General features: G+C 33.5%; 1 protein-coding gene across 3 annotated transcripts in view; it reads left to right on the top strand.

Annotated features, from left to right (window-relative positions):
* The window catches only part of PGAP1 (post-GPI attachment to proteins inositol deacylase 1), a 96952-nt gene that overhangs the window by 51446 nt on the left and 21991 nt on the right, over window positions 1-23515 (top strand). For 2 of the 3 annotated variants that reach the window (XM_045480603.1, XM_045480601.1), the window contains exons 13-25: window positions 1073-1150; window positions 5262-5337; window positions 8103-8176; window positions 8280-8331; window positions 8819-8885; window positions 9303-9411; window positions 11070-11108; window positions 16393-16486; window positions 18327-18417; window positions 19231-19428; window positions 20501-20636; window positions 22109-22159; window positions 22635-22822. In XM_045480603.1, coding sequence (XP_045336559.1) covers window positions 1073-1150; window positions 5262-5337; window positions 8103-8176; window positions 8280-8331; window positions 8819-8885; window positions 9303-9411; window positions 11070-11108; window positions 16393-16486; window positions 18327-18417; window positions 19231-19428; window positions 20501-20636; window positions 22109-22159; window positions 22635-22822 — 1253 coding nt within the window. The remainder of the gene's footprint in view (window positions 1-1072; window positions 1151-5261; window positions 5338-8102; window positions 8177-8279; window positions 8332-8818; window positions 8886-9302; window positions 9412-11069; window positions 11109-16392; window positions 16487-18326; window positions 18418-19230; window positions 19429-20500; window positions 20637-22108; window positions 22160-22634; window positions 22823-23515) is intronic. The other variant, XM_045480602.1, reaches the window with a different exon arrangement.

The raw sequence follows: 23515 nt of genomic DNA, 5'->3' as shown, positions 1-23515 counted from the left end.
TCATAGGATTGAGCTCCCCAGTGATCTCTGCACTGACAGTGTGGAGCCTGCTTGGGATTCTCTCTTCTTTTCTCTCTGCTCCTCTCCTGCTCGTGGTCTCTCTCAAAATAAATAAACTTAAAAAAAAAAATCCCTGTATATGGTGGCTTCGTTTTTCATTAAATCGACCAGTCTCCTGTCTAATCATTCCTCAAAATATGGACTAAAGGATCTGGTCTTAATTTTGAAAATAGAGATGTTCATTTGATAAGGTACATTATTAGTCGTATTGTGTCTTCATGTCATTTGCTGAATGATTTCCAGGAGGTGATGTTTATATACATCATTAGATGACAAGTCTTTACTGCTTGGGCTAAATCAGAATCATTTGAGGTTAAGTTGCAACTCTTCCATTATTTTTAGTATTCATTTATTCATTCATTGAATGCTCTTTGTCATATACCACCAAAATAAATGTAGAAATCATATTATGTTATAAAAAAACAAATGGACAAGTTATAAAAGATACCATATCTGGAAATAATTATGTAAAACCACAAAATTTAGTATTAAGTGTCATTTGTTTTACAAGAAGGGATATAGTTCAAGGAATATTTTTGGTAGTCTGTACTTACAAAATTATCAGGAATTTGACTTCAGCAGGATGATTAACCTGAAAATGTAAATAAGGGAATTTTACGAAGTCCTAAATGTGAAGTTTGAAATCAGTTTCTTTAATAACAAAATAATTAGAAATTAGTGTTTGTGGGGCGCCTGGGTGGCTCGGTCGGTTAGGCGTCCGACTTCGGCTCAGGTCATGATCTCACGGTCCGTGAGTTCAAGCCCCGCGTCGGGCTCTGTGCTGACTGCTCAGAGCCTGGAGCCTGTTTCAGATTCTGTGTCTCCCTGTCTCTCTGCCCCTCCCTTGTTCACGCTCTGTCTCTCTCTGTCTCAAAAATAAACGTTAAAAAAAATTAAAAAAAAAAAAAAAAGAAGAAAAGAAATTAGTGTTTGTAACTTAACATGCTTTAAGCTCTGTGTACCATCAGAAATCAGCTGTTTATATTGTGGGGTTTTTTTGTTTTTTTTTTAGTTTCTGACATTAAGACTTCAAGACTATCCTTCTTTGTCTCATCTTGTGGTTTATGTACCATCTATTCATGGAAGTAAGGTAACAAATGGATTAAGGTTATTATCAGAATGTTTTATGGATACTCATGCTAAATATTTAAGTTATTTTTTGATGACTTCATTAGTATAATGCTTATCTAAAACAGTGGCTAGTTCAATGATCCACCTAAGACTCTTAAATCATAGGATCATCTATTCTATCATGAACTAAGTGGAATAAACCTAAGTCTCTGTGTTCAAAGTGGGATCTTAATTTATATATTATTCTTTCAAAATCTATTCATTATTGAGTACCCTTTTTTGTTAAGACTCTACCAGGAATTATAGGAGGCCCACAAATCAATCTTATTCTCAAAAAGCTATGTACCGTTGGGTAGGGGAGAGAAACATTTGGAAGCCGAAGGAAGAGTGAGATACCCAAAAATATAATACAAATCAGAATATAGTAAATAAGTATAAGAAGGGGAGCTATCTCTGAATGATGGAATGAAGAAACGCTTTATTATGAAGTGATATTTAAAATTGCCTTGGGGTGCCTGGGTGTCTCAGTCAGTTGACCATCCGACTCTTGATTTTGTCTCAGATCATGAGATTGAGCACTGCTTTAGGTTCTGGGCTGAATATGGAGCCTGCTTGGGATTTTCTTTCTCTCTCTTCCTCTGCATCTCTCCCCTGCTTGCGTGCGCTCGCTCTCTCTCCCCCTCAAATAAATAAAAATGAAAAAAAGATTTTTAAATAATAAAGTAAAATGCCTTAAAGGATAGTTAAGATTTTTATGGGTAGAATGAACATTGTAGACCTGTGCTATCCAATATGGGTGTTATGAGCACATGTGGCTATTCAAAAACAAAACTAAATAAAATAAAAAATTAATTTCCTTGGTTGTACTAGCCACATTCCAGGTGCTCAATAGTAACATCATTGCAGAAAGTTATAATGAACAGCATTGCTGGGTCAAAGAAATAGATCCAAATATGCAAGTGTGAAAGTGTAGGATATGTTTGGAAAACAATAAATAAGTAAACAGTAATTTTTTTAAAAAGGCCACCATGGGTAGAATAGTGGTGGAAGAAAAGTCTGGGAAAGTAGTCCATGGCCACATTGTGGAGGACTTTGATTGGAAGATTCGGGACTTTATAGAATTCATGAGTTAGTAGACAGCTGAAAGATTTTCAGAAATGGAATCAGCCGTTTTGGAAGATGAATCTATAGTATGCATGGATTAGAAACAGACAAGATACTTCATAAGGGGTTATGAGGACTTGAAATATGGAAGTGGGAATAGAAATACTCCCACTTGGTAGAGATGGTGATTTTTAAGAGAAGTTGGGGGAGGGAGAAGCAAGAAAATGGAGGTAAAAGACCCTCTATTCCCCTTTCCATATTTCACGCAACAAATTTATTCTTCAAAATCTAGCTTAAGTGTTCCCTGTTTTCCATTTCATGACTCCTTTAGGCAACCTCTTGCTTCCATGACACTTTAACTTTGAGGGATTTATTACACTGAATTATAATTTATGTCTCTATTCCCACCACCATATTGTGAGTTCTTTGAGACTAAAACCAGATAGATTTTATTCTACTCAGCATCCTCAACCTTTAGCAACTCACTACCATATAAATGCTCAAAAAATGTTTTTCGAATGAGAAAATTGTAGAGATTTAAGGCCAAAATCATTAGGAAAATTTTAAAGATAAAGGAAAAAGAGGATGTAGTCAGAGATTAACTCAAAGACTGAATCTAGAAGTACCTTATAATAGATTGATTGTTTTGTTTTGCTTAGCTCAAGTGAGAGATAATTCAACATCTTCAATTCTAAAAGCTCTCTTTAGGGGGTTTTCTGTCAGGTAAGTTGGTTTTGAATGAATTAAACATCTTTCCCAAACTTGGAAAGGCCGTCTCTGGTTATTCCAAGAAATGAATGAGCCTTTCACAAATAGGCAGCCTTAGCAGCCTAATGAATATTTAATATGTCTTAATGCTCTTTGGAAAGTACCACTTGCTGACTGTACTGTTACACACCCAGTCTTATAAAATGTTAATTTAGGCCTTTCATAATTTCTCTATATCTGTTATAACCCATCATCAGAAGGATACATATATTTAAATAGTTTGAATTTATTTTTCAATCAACTGATAATACAATTTTCAATATACAAATATGGAATTACATTTTTTTGATGACAGAAAACAAATAATTAAGTTCATTAGAAAGAGAACCTTGAATTCTTTTCTTGGGTATGGGTTTATTCCATTTTAAAGGGCATAGCCAAATTTTTAAAGCAACAATAAAAATTATATTATTTTAAATACCCGTACAAAGTGATTTAAAATTCTCTGTTGGAGTCCCTGGGTGGCTCAGTTGGTTGAATGTCAGATTCTTGATTTTGACTCAGGTCATAATCTCACAGTTAGTGAGATCAAGCCCCACATCAGGCTCTGGACTGTCAGCTCAGAGCCTGTTTGGGATTCTCTCCCTCTCCATTTGTCTCTGCCCCTCCCTCTCTCGCATGCGCTCTCGCTCAAAATAAATAAACTTAAAAAAATAGTAAAGTTAAAATGGCTCTGAGGCAATGTCTCACTAAAAATGCTTTCTTAAAAATAAGATGAATAATCCTATCCAGTAAATGATTGCCCTAACCTTGTAACGGTGGTTTTCTATAAGGAAAGTGTCTGATGGTATTCTTGGCCATGTAAGTATAGAAGCAGGGAATAAAGCAAAGCCCCTTGACAAGTATTTCCTTTTATTCCCTTGTGTGCACTGTAGTCAAATAGCATTTTCCCACATCTGCTTTTCACTTTCAGAAACAAAAAATCCACCTAAGAGGCAAACAAAATAACAATCTATTGAGCTTCAAGCACAATCCAAGGTGCACTTACTGGAAAACCCTAGGATAAACCTCACTGGCTTTCTACTTCCTATCGACAGCAGACTACTTGCTCACTACAATTAAGCATCAGATTAATTTTTTTCTTTGGCTCCTATAGACCAAAGAAATTTGGTTTCCTTTTGGAAATTATTTTAATGATAACATTCTAATTGCAGACAGCTTAGGGCAAAGTTCCTTTATGCTGTTGTAGAAATGTTATTACAAAAGAAATGCCATTACAAAAATTTGTAATCATGCCAATGTAACATTTTAATTTTACTTTTTTTGAGATGGCATCTTTTTTGGTATATTTAGGGGCACCTCTGGCTCGGTTGAGTGTCTGACTCTTGATTTTGACTTGGATCATGATCTCATGCATGGTTCATGGGCTCGAACCCCACATTGGGCTTTTTGCTAATAGCACACAGAGCCTACTTGGGATTCTCTCAAGTTTTTAAACTTAAAAAGTTTATTTATTTTGAGACAGAGAGAGTGTACAAGCAGGGGAGGGGCAGAGAGAGGGAGAGAGAGAATCCCAAGCAGGCACCATGCTGTCAGTGCACAGCCCTACACGGGGCTCCATCCCATGAACTGAACCATGAGATCATACCAGAGCTGAAATCAAGAGCCAGACACTTTTAACCAACTGAACCACCCAGGTGCCCCAAGATAGCATTTCTTTTTCTTGCTTTATACATACTAAACCTTTTTTTCCATTTATTCCAATCACTGTTTAACCTGAAATAATCATACAAATAGCGTTAACGATTGGTAGATGAATGGTAGTATGTCTGTCTTCAAGTCTTTTGTAGTCTAATTAAAGTGTTGTAGATACATAATAAATATGGGATTTTTACAAAAGTAAATGTAACAGAATCATTTCTTTTTGACTTTGAAAGTATTCAGAGATTTTTATTTAAATCTCTAATTAATCTTGAGTTAACCTTGGTTCTTAATGCTTTGATCCATCCTTTAAAGTCCTTCTTCTACGAACACCTAAAAGTAACCTGAAGAAAACTGCTATACATCAGCTGTTACACAAATGATCCTCCAATAATTTGTCTATGAAATTAAGATAGTGCATCAGATTTTGTTAGTTTAGTATCCCTCCTTGAGTAATTGTTGGCCATCTAAGTATAGCCAGAGTTAGAATGTGATAGGTAATAACTTCTGCAAAGCTAGTTTATAGACTTTTATTTTCCACTCAAACATCAAGTGAAGATATTTTACTATAAATTTAATTCTATTTTTTTCTAATAAATCAATATTTTATATTTTAGTTTGTTGTGGATTGTGAATTCTTTAAAAAAGAGACGAGAACCATTCAGCTTCCTGTAACTCATCTTTTTTCCTTTGGTAAGTACTTTGATTTTGGAAATCTTAAGAATTGCTTTTATTTTTAACAGAGTGATTTATTTTATATCAGTCAGTTGCAGTAATGGAGAGACTGTAACATTAAATGTTGTGCGTTTGAGTATAGTTCTTGGAATAAATATATGATGTGGTTCAGTGTTCTGATTCTTATTTAATACTGGGCCAGCAGGCATCTTTTGAAAATGGAAACTTTAATTTTCTCCCTAATCATGTACATTTATTGGTAATCGTGTGTGTGTGTGTGTGTGTGTGTGTGTGTGTGTGTGTGTGTGTGTTCTTCCATGAATTTATACTACATATTGGCCTTTTTAATAAAATGTTTATTTATAAGTTAGGAGCATCTGGGTGGCTCAGTCAGTTAAGCCCCCAACTCTTGGTTTTACCTCAGGTCATTATTTCATGGTTCATGGGTTCAAGCGCCATGATGGGCTCTGCACCTCACAGCGTGGACCTGCTTGGGATTCTCTCTCTCTGCCTCTCCCTTGTGTGCATGCTCTTTCTCTCTCAAAATAAATTTTAAAAAAATTTTAATGTTTATTGTAAGGTATAAATAGCTGCCTGCCGTATGGAAGTTTTAAGATTTCTCTAATTCTTCTATGGTTTCTTTTTCTTTTCTTTTTTTTTTTTTTAACTGTGGTAAAATACACATAACTAAATATTTTTTTTTAATTTTATTTTGAAATAATTTTGAACACTCAGGACAGTTATAGAAAGAGCACAAAATTTTTATATATCCTTCATTCACCTTAACATAAATAATACGATTTTCAAAACTAAGAAATTAGTACAATAGTATTGACCAATTACAGGCTTTATTTGGTTTTCATCAGTTTTTCCACCACTGTTCTCTAGGTTCCCACACTGCATTCAGTTGTCATGTCCTATTCATCTTCTCTAGTCTTTTTTTTTTTTTTTTTTAATGTTTATCCATTTTTGAGAGAGAGAAAGAGAGTGTGAAAGGGAGACGGGCAGAGAGAGAGAGGGAGACACAGGATCTGAAGCAGGCTCCAGGCTCTGAGCTGTCAGCACAGAGCCTGACACAGGGCTCTAAATGATGAACCATGAGATCATGACCTGAACTGAAACCAAGAGTCAGACGCTTAACTGACTGAGCCACCCAGGCACCCCTAGTCTTTGTTGGTTTTTTTAATGTTTATTTATTTTTAAGGGGGAGAGCGTGAACGGGAGAGGTACAGAGACAGAGAGGGAGACAGAGGGTCCAAAGCGGAGAGCCCAATGTGGGGCTTAAACTCACAAATCATGACATAATGACCTGAGCCAAAGTCAGATGCTCAACCGACTGAGCCACCCAGGCACCCCATCATCTCTTCTAGTCTTGATAGTGCCTCAGGTTTTCCTTGTCTTTCATAACTTTGACACCTTTTGAAGAGTACTTGTCAGTTGTTTTATAGAATATCGAATATCAAATATTTGGATTTGTCTGACGCTTTCTTATGATTAGATTAAGATTGTGCTTTTTTAACAAGCATATCACCAAAACGATGCGTACATCTCTGTATCATATCATTGCACACATAACTAGCAACGTTAACCTTGACTACTTGGTTAAGGTAGTGTCTGCCAGGTTTCTCCACTGTAAATTTACTTGTTTCCTTTTTGTACTTAATAAATATCTTGGGGGGACTACTTTGAGAATATTTAAGTACCCTGTTTATCTTCAAAATAACCCACTAATTTTAGCATCCTTTTTTTTTTTTAAGTTTATTTATTTTGAGAGAGAGAGAGAGAAGGGCAGAAAGAGAGAGAGAGGGAGAATCCCAAGTAGGCTCTGCATTGTCAGCAGAGAGTCCCATGTGGGGCTCAAACTCAGGAACCACGAGATCATGACCTGAGCCAAAGTCAGATGCTTAACTGACTGAGCCATCAGGCACCCCTGGTTCTTCTAGTCTGAGGCAATTATTACTGGTATTCTGTATTATAATTTTTGTGAAAGTAAAGTTGTCCCTTCTCTATTTTTTTACTTACTCAGTTTTTATTTATGTCAGTATGACTCATGGATATTTACTTTATTCATTCTATTATATTTAAATGTTTTTATTTATTTTTGAGAGAGAGAAAGAGCACAAGCGGGGGAGGGGCAGAGAGAGAGAGGGAGACACAGAATCCAAAGCAGGCCTCAGACATGGCACTAGAAATCGTGAACCACAAGGTCATGACCTGAAGTCGGCTGCTTAACCGACTGAGCCACCCAGGCTCATTGGATTATAATTTAATACTATCATTACATTTTTTTTTTAAGTTGTTCCAGTATTGGATATTAAGAGCTCATTTTAGATTGGCTCCTTACCCTTTTGGCATGACCCATTCTTAAAATATATTTTTTTAGTATTCCATTTGTTTAAAGAATCTGTTACTTGAGAGAGGAAACTTCCTTTTCCTTTAGATTTTTATCCCTCACCCACCTTATTTATTTGTTTATTTTTGGTAAAAAGGAAACTCTGAATCACTCATCTCATTAAGATAAGAAACTTCTAAGAGATCTACCAAGAAAGCATACCTTTTTGAAATTGGAAATTTATACTTGACTTTTTAAAATAGATACATTATAAATGTTATCTAGAGTTTATTGAAGGAGGATAGGATTTTTAGTTCACTCCTCCATACCAGAAATGAAAATCTTTAAACTCTTTTTTAAGATTAAAAATGTGCTAGCATTATTAAGCAATCAGTACTTTTTAAAAAAATTCTTTGGTGTTCTAAGTAATACAGTGCTTTCAATTCAACAGGACTCTCTTCAAGGAAAGTGTTATTAAATACAAGTGGCCTGTTTTATAATATAGAACTTCTAAACTTTGGACAGGTAATTATCCTGATTATAACAAGGATTTGATTTTACTTTACTATGTAATTAAGCAAACAAATAAACTTTTACTTTTTTGTTTTTGTGGTCATACGCTTATTAGATATACCAAGCTTTTAAAATCAACGTAGTGAGCAAGTGCTCAGGAGTAAAAGGTAAGTGTATTTTCTGAGAAGAATAGTATTGTCATTTGAAGAATCATTAGGTCTTTACTTGAATTTTCTGTAGTGCTTATTATTTTGTGTATTTATGTGAATTAAAATTAAATAAATGATAGTAGAAAAACTGTTTATATTTCTAACAGATTTAACACAGACCCTTTCTTAACACTAAGCATGTTCAACTGTATCAGTTTAAATATCCACATTTTTTAAAAATACTATATATCTTTCTGTCTCACTATAGTAATTCAGGTTTAGCTTTTTTTCAGTTTCTTAGTATTTCCCATATGCTTTAATATCTTTTGTAAGTCTAATTAAACATTATTAGTTAATAATTCTCCATAATTTCTTATGTGATATAATTCTTACTGGTTATTTTTTATGAAATGGGTAACTGTAGTTAGTTAGGTATTATAGTAGTTTATGTAACATTTAATGTAACATAAGGTTAGTAACATGTATTTCCTTTATGTTTTCACAGAAGAAATAACTAGTATCTATAAACTTCATATTCCTTGGTCTTATGAGGATTCACTAACTATTGCACAGTAAGTATATTAAAGAATTTATCTTAAACTTTGGTGTTTTTGAATAATACATATTCTGTTTATTTTATTTAAATCATAGTGAAATTTTAATGAAACTAAGTGCCTCTTAATAAAATGTAACTATCCTTTATGTAGCATTGTGCTCGTAAGATAATGTAGTATTCTTACCTAAATGATCTAGAATTTAAACCTTACTTGCATGGAACATCAACCCCTTCCTAGACCATCCTCCAACTTCTCTCCTAGTTGAATGAGCAAACGACTGTGATAGGATTGGAAAAGTGTCCCATTTTTAATAACATGTCTGACATGTGTCTTCCTCTCCATTCTGTCATTGTGTTGTGCAAGGATTGAGTTAGCCATGGTTATTTAACAGTATTTTGTATTTGAGAAATGATACTTGAATTATCTTTTCAGGGTACCATCTTCCACAGAAATTTCTCTGAAACTCCATATTGCTCAACCAGAAAATGAGAGCCAGGTAGCATTATTAAAAATGTACACATCTTCAGACTGTCAGTATGAAGTAAGTTGTATATTTGCTTAATTTTTAAGATTTAGTTATAGAATAAATAGGAAATAAATTTTTATATTAGTCTCAGATATATGGCAATGTGGAAGCCAATAAATACACAAAATAGACATTTATGATGCTTTAAATATTCTGCATTTTGCCTGTTAGCACCACCCTAGTATTTTCCTAGGTGGACTATTAAAAATATACATCTTAATAAATAGTAGAAAATAAGCAAAAAATTGAGACTGTAGACTAACCTTCTAAGTTTAGAAACCCAAAGTCCAAAATCCTTTGTAAATTGAAGAATATCATGAAATCAGCTGACACGGCTTTTCTGCAATAATTGACATGATGTGTATTGGTTTCCAGCTCTATTGGATAAGCTTAAGAATCTTCTTTCCTTTTCATTAGCTTTTTAAATCTGTTAGTCATTAATGTGCAATGTAGTGCCTATTGTGTTTGTTTTAACAACCAACAGATCTCTGCTATAAGAGAAGGGAAATAGACTTGAGCAACATTTACCCTTATGGATTCATGGACTACAAGAGTCCCTATGTATCCAAATATGCCAGGTTCTAAGGATTCCAGGTTTAAGGGATTGAAGTATATATACATTTAATGGTGGTTTCTGGTTTATGTGAAATAACTTCTTTCCATGCAATTCCTTTCAATCAACCTTATTTGGATTCTTCATTAGAATTGACTTTCTTGGGGTAAACTAGAATTGGTAGGTTACACGAATAGAATCTGTTCGTAGCAACAAGTTTCAGTTGAACCTAAATTATGAGTTATTTTAGATTTCATGGAATTTATTACTGGTTTGATATCTTCATTGTTTCTAACATTGAAGGATTTTGTAGGGCTGTAATGGTTTTAACATGTCTTCATAGTTCTAATAGTGATAGTGAGAATTGCATAATAATTTGTCTCCATGTACTGCACACTCTGAAAATGTCAATATTTTTTAACTACTTTACATTTTTAAAAAGTCAGTATTATAAATAGCCATTTTGTAATTTCCTTATGAAATACATATTTCCTTTTCCCAGACTTGCTAATATCAAAAAGGGTATATTTGTATATATTAGAGATAATTAATGATGAATTTCTTTTTAATACATTGGTTTGGCTTAAATTTTACCAAATACACTCCATTTGTTCCTGGTCTTACATCATGTGAAACTTGTTTTTATGAAATTTACTCAGAATTGCCTTAGCTTAACTATACTTAGTGCTGTACAGTTGTAGGTTTGAGGTTTTTAAAATATCAGTTATGTAGTAGGTTAATTTGTGCTTAATTGTTCAGACATATGTATAGCTTCTGGACTCAATCAGTAAATTCCTTTAGATTATATGACCCAATACTAAGATTCTGGTTAATCAAAAATTCTAGTTAGTAAAGGGTTACCTATCACATGTACCATAGCATTGATCCAATTATCAAAGAATTAATAGGAAAATGTATTGAATAATAAAACTATACTTATTGCAAGTTAAAATTTCTGGTTCAGAGGATCCTTTTAAGACTGTAAGTGCCTTTAGGTTGGTTATTATAAAAAAAATTAACGATTGTGTTTAGAGATGTGCAGAAGTGTTCAATTTAATAAAATGTGAACTAGAAGAGTTTAGGAGAAATAACCTCTTTTTTTATGATTATTTTAAACTAGGTGACAGTTAAGACTTCCTTTTCACAAATTCTTGGACAGGTAAGAGATTCCTGGTTGATTATTGATTGCCTTGTAAATAGATACTATAAGGCATAGGTTACAAACTTTTTCTATAAAAGGGCCAGATAATGAAATATTTTAACATACCAAATATGGTCTCTTGCTGCTGCTACTGCTACAGTTGCTTCTTCCCCCCCAATCTTTTTCCATTTCCTTCTTTCTCCTGCTTTAATAAAATCCAAAAACCATTCTTCATAGGTAGGTCATAGTTGGCCACCCCTGGCTTTAAGGTGATGGTTTCATTCCTAAGAATTGAGAGCTGATTCTCGATTTGCAAACAAACTAATATTTTTGGCTAAATGAATGTCTTATAAAGATTTTATGTTGCTCATACTGTGCTATAAGTCATAATCCAATAAAATTTTAGACTCTCATATCAACAAACATTTTCAAATGACTTTTTATGTTGTGTGTGCTTAGTTTGTAAAAAATAAAAAGTAAATTATATTAAAAATAAATATGTTGGAGTGCCTGGGTGGCTCAGTCGGGTTGTGCACAGCTATTGATTTCAGCTCAAGTTTTGATCTGGTTTGTGAGAGCGAACTTCATGTCAGGCTCTGCACTGACAGTGCACAGCCTGCTTGGGATTCTCTCCCTCATTCTGTGCTCCTCCCCAACTCACACATGTGCTCACTCTCTCAAAATAAATAAACTTTAATAAATAAATAAATAAAAACGTTGAAATATTTTAAATTCTTTTGGTGAGTATAATTCATAAGCAAATAGTGTTACAAAAATAACTTATCAAGTAACAGAGCTACTAAATTATTCAGCATCATTATAATTTGCAGAATTGCATAACCTGTTATATTTATGTATAACATAAATAATAGTATTGATTAGTCAGAAAAATTATATAGTGGTTTTAAAATTGACTAAAATTTTTTTGTGCCTTCTATTAATTTTACTTTATTTTTTGGTCTGTTGTGTTTTGTAATTTGGGCAGAGCAGAATTTTTAAGACTTAACTCATTCTATATTTATAAAATTTACAAACCAAAATTAAATTCAAAATTTTTTTACATGCATTATCTCATCTGATTCTCACAGCAACCTGGTGAGAGCTAGATTGTAATTATTTTTAAATTTGTGATCATTAGAAAATTGTAAGTTAATGTGTCAAATGTGCTACATTAGGATGAGAAGATTAAATGTTGGTATAAATTGGAAAATAGCATCATGGATGATAGTTCTAAGAAATATTCTAGATTGTTAAGGGACCTTTATTAAGAAAAATTATGCCTTGGAATATAGGGGAAGAATTGATGCTGTTGTATATTTAGTATGTCCAGAAGGCATGTTAGTGTATACAGTGATATAGGCTGAGGATATAACATACTCTCTTACCCATGTCATCCCCGTGGCTCATAATTCAGATTAGTGACCAAAAAAGTCAAGTTAGCTTGATACTTGATAGCAAAGCATAATTATCTGTCCACCAAAGAAGGATATGCTAGTATTCTTGCTTAGGCATGGAAATTTATCTAAAAAAAACAAGATATGTAGGTGTTACAGAATCAATGGTGGATACTTTTTTTAAATGTCAAAGAATTTGTGGTAATTAAGTTCTCAGATTACTGGAAAGATACCAGATGCTCTTTCTTCATGTTTGTTTAAAAATTTAGCTTGAGAACAGGAGAATGAATTGAAGTTGTATATATCATTCATACATATTTTCAGTGTTGCTGATTCAAAGAAGACTGAGAAGAAGAATAAAGAGAAAGCTTGCTTGAGAGAATCTTTAGCTTCTGATTAGACAGTTTTCCATAAAATTAATTTTTTTTCCAGAAAAAGGAAAGAGAAAATTATTTACATACTCTTTAGTCTACTCTAATGAAAGAGAGGACAAAAAATAAACCAGAAGTTACTTTCTCAACAGAATTATATAAATTAGTAAATCATTTTGGTGTAGGAATAAAGTCTAATGTTGCCAAATCTTTAGGTCTAAGAGAAGCTGGAAGTCTGGATTTTTAGATTAAAATTTTTTTTAATTTTTTTAATCTTTATTTATTTATTTTTTAACATTTATTCATTTTTGAGACTGAAAGAGAGCATGAGCAGGGGAGGGGCAAAGAGAGTGGGAGACACAGAATCTGAAGCAGGCTCCAGGCTCTGAGCTGTCAGCACAGAATCTGACACGGGGCTTGAGCTCACGGACCGTGAGATCATGACGCGGGCTGAAGTCGGACTCTTAACTGACTGAGCCACCCAGGGTGCCCCTTTTTAAAAAAATTTTTTAATGTGGGCCTCTAATTTGAAATGTAAAGAAATACTGTGCCAAATACTGAGCCAAATGAACCATGTCTACAATTTAAATATGATCGATGAAAGCCAATGTAAGATTGTTGGATTATATTTTATATGAGCTATATCTGTGGCCCAGTATAATACTTAATACTCAACAATGACAGTCACTACAAAGAACTGTTATATTCAGAATACTATATAAGAAGTCTTAGAAGATTTCCAAAGATAGTGAAGAGCATTAAAGGTTAATAATAACAGGTAATAGTTTCTGATCCACCTATGTGTGCCAGTTACTATTCCAAATACTTTATACAGAGCAACACATTTAAGCCTCAAACTCCCTGTGAGATAAGTGCTGTTTATCTCCATTTTACTAATAAAGACAGAGAAAAAGAGGGGTAAAGTAACTTGCCCAAGGACACAGCGCTAGTGAGAGGCAGAGCTGTAGTCTAAACCCAGGAGTCTGACTCGAAGGCTGAATGCTGCTTAACTTTCCTTCTATGCTATTGATAATTAAAGAATGCTATATATTTCCTAGCATGTCATTAGCAGGCATTGAGTATCACTTAGTAATAGAAAAATGACCTTTTCCCCTTTGCTCAACTCTTCTCCTTCCACTCAAAGCTATAATTGTAAATTATGAGTATAGGCAGTAAGTGGGGTTTTCTTTTTGAGTCTTTCTAATCTTAACCTGGAAATCCATGAAGGAGATTCAGGGAGACCTTGAGCTTCTTGAAATTTTACATGCCATTTTGTGTAAACATGCATTTCCATGGCTTTAATCAGATTGCCAGGAGAGTCTATACATTTTTTTTTTTAATATGGTGGTTGGAGAACATACTCTAAGGTAAATTTCTTTTAAAACTTCAACATTAGGGGCGCCTGGGTGGCGCAGTCGGTTAAGCGTCCGACTTCAGCCAGGTCACGGTCTCGCGGTCCGTGAGTTCGAGCCCCGCGTCGGGCTCTGGGCTGATGGCTCAGAGCCTGGAGCCTGTTTCCGATTCTGTGTCTCCCTCTCTCTCTGCCCCTCCCCCGTTCATGCTCTGTCTCTCTCTGTCCCAAAAATAAATAAACGTTGAAAAAAAAAATTAAAAAACAAAAAACAAAACAAACAAACAAACAAAAAAAACTTCAACATTAAAAGGTGCTTACAGAGAAGAATAAATCTTTTTTATGCTGAAAAAATAAAACTTTAACATTAAAAGAATTTAACACTTTCTTTTTGTTGTATTTATATATTTTTATAGAAATTAGATTAGCTGATAGAATGTCTTGAGGCACTAACATAATGGTTATGAATTTAGTCTCTGAGTTAAATCCCATTCCACACAATTTCCAAAGACACTAAAGGACCTAAAAGCCTTATACAGGCATACCTCAGAAAAAGGGTCCATGGAGCATTAGTGTTATTTTGGTAGATGCAAGCAAAAGATAAGGAGTAGATAAAGAGGAGAGATAGTACATCAAGCTCTTGAGAAGTTTACCAACGAGAGGGAAGAAAAAGGCAGTAACTAGAGAGAGAAGGGGAGTAGAGTGAAGGGAAGGTGTTGTCACTGTTCTGAGGGTGAGACTTGAATTTGTTTAAATGTCAGTGGCTAAGTGAGTAAATGAATACCCTGGAATTACATTGCCTCATCTGTCCTTAAAACTCCAGGACTTTGAAGTTAAAGCACCTAATGATACTGAAGTGTTTAATTGTTAATGAGATTACAGCAAAGTCACTACATTGTAAACTCCTTAGTGCTCACCCTTATATTCCCAGTGCCAAGCACATTGAGCACAGTACATAGATGGAACACTTTCTAAATTGGGAAAGACCAAATAAATTAGATTTTCATAGTCATTTATCTATGAATAATTTTTGACTTTAGTTCCATTTACATAAAAACAGCTCATCCCTCCCTTCCCCCCTTAAACAGCTCCCTATTTAAGAAATATTAACAGGCTTATACTTGGAGTTGTGAGTTCAGTTCCACCACAATAATGCAAATATTATAATAAAGCAAGTCAGATGACATAAAAGTACATATAAAAGTTATGTTTACACTATACTGCAGTCCATTAAGTGTGTAATGGTATTATGTCTAAAAAAACTATGCATACCTTAATTTTCAAATCTTTATTGCTGCTAAAAAATGTTAACCATTATTTGAGCTTTCCATGAGTCGTCATTAATCATCATAGATCATTATAACAAACATAATAATGAAAACGTTTGAGATATTGTGAGAATTATCAAAAGTGACAGACACCAAGTGAGCAAATTCTGTTGCAAAAGTGGTACAAGTAAACTTCCTCAGTGTCAGTTGCCACAGACCTCCAATTTGTAAGAAAAAAAACAAAACACAAACACAATTATCTGCAAAGTACAATGAAGCAAAACAATAAAATGAGGTATGCCTATAATAGCTAATATTTTTTGATAGCTTTTCATGTTTAAGTTAATATTCTAAATGCTTTACACAAATGAACATCTTTAAACCTGAAAACACCTGTAAGGTAAGTACTGCTCTTGCCTCCATTTTACTGATGAGAACATTGAGTTAACAAGTAATTTGCTTGTCTTTTATGTTTTTAATTGTGCGAGTTACCTGGGCTCCCTGTGCCTGAATTTCTTCATTTGTAAAACAGGGATAAGAATTACCTCAAAGGATTTTTAGGAGGAGATCATGAGATAATGCATATAAAATGTTTAGTATCAAACCTGAAACATATTAAATACATGCTCACCAAATGTACCTTGTAAGAAAACTTTGTAACATACATGTGCTGCTTAATTATATATATTTTTTGTTACACCTTTATGAAAAAATCTGATAACATGTTTCTAGCATGCTGTATATTCTTCACATTTATTTTACTTAGAGTTTTGGTATCCATTACTGGAAGTATACCACTGTGGCAATGTCAGGAAAGATAAAATGAAGAAAGACATTTTTATTTCATGTGAAAGTACATTTATTTCATTAACACAAATATTCAAAAGTTGCCTTTTGAAAAATTTGCCTGTTTTCTAGGTAGTTAGATTTCATGGTGGAGCTCTTCCTGCTTATGTTACATCTAGTATCCTTCTTGCTTATGGAGGACAGTTGTACTCTCTTTTCTCAACAGGTAAGAATGTTTCTATTCCTCCTCTCTTTCTCCCTTTCTTCTTTAGTGCTTCATTTCTACTTATTTATCTGTCATGTGGTTAAGGAATACCTCAATTTCTTAAAAATTTATGACCTATCTCTTAAGTTTACAAGGGTTTGAGATCCTCTAGTTTTAGGAAATACCCAAGAAGATTCCTTACTGGGCTTTTCCAGTAAGGAAAAGATACTTTTGTGTCTGAGGTTTTTCCCTCTCTTCTGAGGATGTCTTAACAGGTGGAGTCTCACTGATGGGAATTTTGTTCTTCATTCCATTCCTGGTGCCCAACATAGTGTCAAGCACATAGTAGGCATTCAGCATATTATTTGGGCTGTTATCAGCTGTATCAGTTCTGGCACACTGAATGGAATAATTGAGAGTTAATCTTAATAAAGGGACTATTTGAAAGGTATGTGATGGGTTAGGGGAAACCAACAAGAAATGATAAAATGCCAGATTAGCAACAGATCCATCTGATACTCCTCAGGACTAGGGCAAGAGAGGAAGCAAGCCTAGAGAGAGCTATACGAGAGGGCAGCATTACTGCAGCTCCAGCCACTGTCAGCAGGGAGAAAGATGGGGAAGTAAATACACTAACCTTATTTCCTCTTATCTTCCAGTGCCTATCATTCACTGAACCGAAGTCAGCCTCCCAGAATTCAGAGCAAAGTAAAGGGTGGCGATGGAATGGATCTGGAGAGGCAAATACAGAATAGACACTACATTGCACAAAACCTTCCCTAGTCTATTGCAATTAGATAGTTTCCCAGGAGCCTACTTTGTAAGGCCCTTGGGACACACTTGGGACAAGTGTGTAACACACACTTGTTGGGCTTGGATAGTAAGAGATAGGAAGAGAGTAGGACCAAAATACGTAAAATCTGTCCAGAAATAACCTTTACCATTTCCATCTTGCCAAATCCTTCTCCAGCTACTCATTCCCTTTCAATAACTTACAATTTCAAGTCTACTTTTAGTATTCATTTTAACCTTCATGCACTGTTGTTGGGAATATAAAATGGTATAGGTGTTTTGGAGAGTAGTCTGGCAGTTACAGTATGACTCAGGAACTGTACTCCTAGTTACACGAAAAATGTAAACATACACCCATACTAAACTTGTACATACAAGTTCACAGGAGCACTGTTAATAATATCCAAAAAGTGGAAACAACCCAAATATCTATCAGCTGATAAATGGATAAATAAAATGTGCTGATAGGTGCTACAACATGGATGAATCTTGGAAACATGCCAAGTGAAATCCCATCATAAAGGACCACATATTACATGGTTTCATTTATATGAAATGTTCAGAATAGGCCAGTCTATAAAGACAGAAAAGATACTAGTTGTTGCCTGGGAATAAGGAGACATTGGAGGTGACAGTTAAGGGAACAAAGTTTGTTTTGGGAGTAATGAAAATATTCTAAGACTGATTGTGGTGAGGAAGGCATATCTGTGAATGCTTAAAAACACTGAATTGCATGTATTTTGAATGAATTGTGTAGTATAAGAATCACATCTCTATAGAGTTGTTGTTTTTTTTAAATCACCTTTGGAGCTTTGTGAAAATACAAATGGTGAAACCCCAGCTTTGGCTTCCTGAAGCTGTTTCACAAGTGATTGTGTCCTCTTGTATGAGATCTGTTGAATTACAGTGATTTTTAATCTTTTGAAGATAGTGTGTTTGATAGTAATGACCCTTGCTTTGTAACAAGAAATATATTGCTCTTACAGGTAATGCAGTCAGTGTATGATAAGTCTATACTTAATCACTATGAATTCTTTACTACATATAATTTTTTTTTTTTAATCACCAGGTCATTGCTTAGAATATGCTACTATGTTGGATAAACAAGCCAAGCCATATAAAGTTGATCCTTTTGTACTTATGATTAAGTTTCTGTTGGGGTAAGTTTTATTATCTGTGAAAATGATTTTAATTGTTTTATATATATAAAACATGTTTGGCCCCATAACATAATATAAATTTTCATAAAAATATGTTTTATTAAATGAGGTTTTTCTCTTAGGCAGGGGCCTAATTGGTATATCAACATTTACTTTAATACTATAACCAATTCAAAGGTTTTAAAATTATATATATATATATATATATATATATATATATATATATATATATATATATATCAATTGTAGAAACTTAGTCTGTAAATATACCAGACTTTTAACATTTGCAAATGGATGTACATGGTCCATGATCTCTGAGTATCCCAGATTCATGAACACAAACCATTATAGAGTATTGATGAAATGATGTCTCGGATCACTTTTTCTTCCCATACAAGTATATTTTGGATCTCTCTACCACACGTAACATTCCTTTTTTAATTTATTCACATTTTGTGGGTTTTTTGGTTAAGAACCAATATACTTAGATCTCTTTTCTTCTGTCATAACAATTGTTGGTTTTCTAACCTAAAAAAAAGATCACTTGTTTACTTCATTACAATGATCAATAGAGAGCAATGGAGTTATATTGAGACTCAGGATTCAGATCCTTGAAGATCAGTAGACTTACTTGGAAGATAAATGACTTTCTCTACAAGGAATTGAAATGTGTTTTTCAGTATAATTATGAGTTGAGTATCATTGAACTTTGGGGACTGTAGTAAATGGTCAAACACCTCAGACATTAATATTTGAAAGTTGTTGATTTTTTTTTTTGTTTTGTTTTTATTGTATGTTTTCTTTTATCCACAGATATAAATGGTTTAAGGAATTATGGGATGTGTTATTGTTGCCAGAATTAGATGCCATCGTTTTAACTAGTCAGAGTATTTGTTTCCCCCTTGTATCCTTGATTCTCTTTCTGTTTGGAACATGTACTGCCTACTGGGGTGGCCTACTTTCTTCTACATCTGTGAGACTCCTTTCTTCATTGTGGCTAGCTTTGAAAAGGTAAAGAATGACCAAAAGCTTTCTCATTGCTCTTAAGGAAAAAAATATATTTTGATAAGGATCCTCAATATTAATTTGCTTTCACTAAACTGTAATTTCTAAGGAAAGATGTATGATTAGAAAAACATGGATTAATGTTCAAAGCTATATCTAAATAAAACTTTTGTTAAAAATATATTATCACAAGATAAATGCTATATTTGAGTTAGACCTTAATGCCAGGAGTTAATCAAAAAAGTTTGACAGAGGGATGTTGTGCTGGCTCAATTGGTAGAGTGTGTAACTCTTCAGCTTGGGGTCACGAGTTAGAGCCACATATTGTGGGTTGACATTACTTAAAAAAAATACTGACAGATTACAGAAGTAGTTTTAATGTTTACGGCTGTAAATCTTTCCAAGGAAGAAGTGTTTCTCTGGCAATGCTTTTATATGCTAACTTTCAGTCAAACCTGGGGGCAATAGATTCCAGTCAAGATACTTAAGATCAGATTAGGTGAAATGCATAAAAATTCCAAAAACATTGCCTAGAGTTTTATTACAGGCCCATAGACAAAGTTTGAAGTTACTGGTAGGCTTTTCTGATAAACCACTGACCTAGTTTCCATTGCCACTGCTCCTTACCAGACATATTATATGATTTACTGTCACAGAGGGGATTATGGTCTGCCTTCTTCCTTCACCCTTCTGAGATGCTTCAGACACTACTAGCATCACATTGTCTGAGTGATCTCAAGACTTTAAGAAATAGAAAACTGTTTTTCCTCTTAATCAAGATCAGAAATACATGGCACAGAGCCTATTATTAATGATTATTTGTAGCAACGTTTTTTTCTTAGTATCAGCCATAGTGTATCTAAGTGAAAGAGGAGCTATCACAGTGTATTACAGAATTTACAATCAAATATGTGTCATCCCTTGCCTTTATGAAAAAACATTTTACTGCTTACCTTATGGTACTTGCATATTAATAAGCAGAAGAGCCTGGCAGAGTACTGAATTGTTTTCTTCTTATATGTGACCATGTAAGTAACTGTTAATATACTTGTAAAAGCTTTATTCTTATTTTTTCCAGGCCCCCTGAACTTCCTAAAGATATCAAGATGATATCACTAGACTTGCCCTTTTTGACCATTGTTTTGATTATAGTTAGTTGGACAACTTGTGGAGCATTTGCCATACTTCTTACTTACCTTTATTATGTGTTTAAGGTATGTCACATCACTGAAGTCAGAATGGCCGGGCTTTGGGTCAGGCAGGCATAGAATTTCCTTTGCTGTTGTTAACAAAAATTTTAATTACAGCTGTAGTAACCTTCTATTCTCTAACAGGCTTAAGTGTAAAAGGCTTTTTTAAACATCTTAATTATTTAAAATACGTAGTTCACTGTAAAGCTGAAATTATTAATCTGAGTTTGGTTAGTGTATTTAAAAAAAGGGGGAAGAAGATATAACCTGTTTCACATTGCTTCTTGCTCTTACAAGTAATGTTAGCTTTTTAAAAAATATTTTACTAGAGCAGTTTTTATTCACACCTCTTTAAACATGGGTAGTAAACAAAAAATTATGTCAGTGGGATCAAGCTATCAAATGTACTGAGATAATGTAGAATGTTAACAGATGTTGCTGGAGAATCAGAAGGCAAGGATAAAATAGTCTGATAATTTTACTGGGAAACCAAAAAACACTTCCAAGAAGGCTGACAGCTTTGCAGGAAAATCTAGGTTATACAACTGCATACTCTCCACGAGGCTTATGTAGAGACGGTTGATAACAGAATGGATCACCTTTTTTTTCTTTTTTTAAACAAAGTTGACTTATGTCTGTTTTTAACACTAATACATACACATTATTTTCAGTTTTCCAAAGGAATTTTGTCTATCAGAAAAATCTGTTTACTACTTTGATTTATAAATATGATATTTTTAGCTTTTCAAATTGGATGTTTCAAATAATTGATCCAGTAAGCAAAATTTTCTCAAATACTTAGCTTAAGCAAACATAGCAAATTAAAAGATTTTCTCAGGTTCTTATAAACATTTCACCAAGTTCAGATTTTCAGTGATGTGGAATATGTGAAACATGTTAAATTCCTTATGCTATGGGGCGCCTGGGTGGCGCAGTCGGTTAAGCGTCCGACTTCAGCCAGGTCACGATCTCGCGGTCCGTGAGTTCGAGCCCCGCGTCAGGCTCCGGGTTGATGGCTCAGAGCCTGGAGCCTGTTTCCGATTCTGTGTCTCCCTCTCTCTCTGACCCTCCCCTGTTCATGCTCTGTCTCTCTCTGTCCCAAAAATAAATAAACATTGAAAAAAAAAATTAAAAAAAAAATTTCTTATGCTATAATGAAGATAATCAAATATTTTACTCACAGGACATGAAGCTTCTAGAGCAAAGCATTATTCAAATATAGTCTCACAGAATATAGGAGGTAGAACAATATATCCTGGCCCTATCATACTCTGAAAGTTTGTCCTTTTTTTTTTTTCTCTTTTTTAATCCGTGATAGCAAGTATGTGTAGTTATTATTTACCTTTTCTGAAAGACTGTTTGTAAATGTTTAAGTGTGTTTTTAGTTTTCTAGATTTCTTTAAATTTCAGACTATAATACTTCTCAATTGTAATAAAAATGGTTGTTTTTTGTTTCAAAATAAAAGTGAAATTAAACAGTTTTTTCTTTTTCTTAGATTGTTCATCTGCAAGCCAGCCTAGCAACTTTTAAAAATAGCCAGACTGTGGTAAGTTTTATTTTCAAAGCTCTACATCACTTTAATATAAAAGAACATGAGGGAATAAAAAAATTGTTTTGTGTTTTTTTTTAAGTTAGGATTTTACAGTGTTTAAAAAAAGATGTCATGAATTTAAATAATTTTAAGATAAGTGAACCTAGAAATTAGATTGTCTAATTTTAAATGGATCTTTGTCAATAAATGTCATTTTTATTGTTACAAATTATCTTTTAAATTTTAAGTAATTACTTAGAAGATACATTCTCAGCAGTGGAAATAGCAAGTCAAAGGAACAAAAGTTTTATAATGATAACCACTTTAGATTACTTTTGAGCAAGGTAATTTATACTTTGAGCAAAGTATTTTATATCAGTTTGGTAATAGATGTGTTTATTTAGCTGTTAAATAATGGAGTGATTCTAAGTAAAATAATAAACTTAAATTTTATGCAATACCTTAGTATTTTTACTTTATTGCTTTGTAGAATCTCAAACACTCTAAAAGAAATGAAAAAAAATCAAATCACCATAAAGACTCTACAGTACACTATCTTCATTTATCTGCCAATGATGCTGAAGATAGTCTTCGTATGCACAATACTGTGATTAACTTATTAACATGGATTGTATTACTCAGCATGCCATCTTTAATTTACTGGTTAAAGAATCTCAGGTGCGTTTTATTTATATAATTATAATTTATGTGGCTAAAACAATAAATGTCTGTAAGTAGAGACTTGCCAGATTCCTAACGATCCATCAAACGTCCTCAAGAACAGGAAGCTATATATCACCTGAAATTTATTTTCAATACAATCACATTTTTTCCCTTACTGTGAGAATATAAACTTCCTCAAAATCTGCCCAAAAGAGGGAATTGTGTTTTATTTATTTTACCTTTAACCTTCTGTGAGTCTAGACATATGTGAAAATGTGCTTTGTTTTGCTGACCCAAGGTATTCATAATGCTAGTGCTTTAAGTATTTTTCAATTCATGATCAGTTTTATGTTTCCTTAAATTGGGGAAGAAGAAAATGCTTACATTTAAAAATATTGGAAATAATGAAAAAAAAGTGTACTTTTCTAATGAGCACCAAACATTAAACTAAAATAAATGACCATCGTTTGCCTTGCCACATGGTAACTATTCTAGGTTAAATCAGAGTCTGAGATGCCCTCTAAGATTGTTTCTAGAATATTTAGTTATAATTTGTTTTTGAAAAATAGGCCACATCATCCAATAATTGAACTCCTACTCAATATAGTTTTTAGAAACAATATAAAAATTTCAAATTATCTAAATACTGAAAGTATATTTTTTGAAAAGTCAAAGTTTGATAAATCAACAGGTTACCAGATGTTAATA

This window comes from Leopardus geoffroyi, chromosome C1, assembly GCF_018350155.1.
Source record: "Leopardus geoffroyi isolate Oge1 chromosome C1, O.geoffroyi_Oge1_pat1.0, whole genome shotgun sequence".
NCBI classification, from domain to species: Eukaryota; Metazoa; Chordata; class Mammalia; order Carnivora; family Felidae; genus Leopardus; species Leopardus geoffroyi.
Note: the sequence above shows the minus strand (reverse complement) of the source record. Positions and strands in the feature narration are given on the sequence as shown.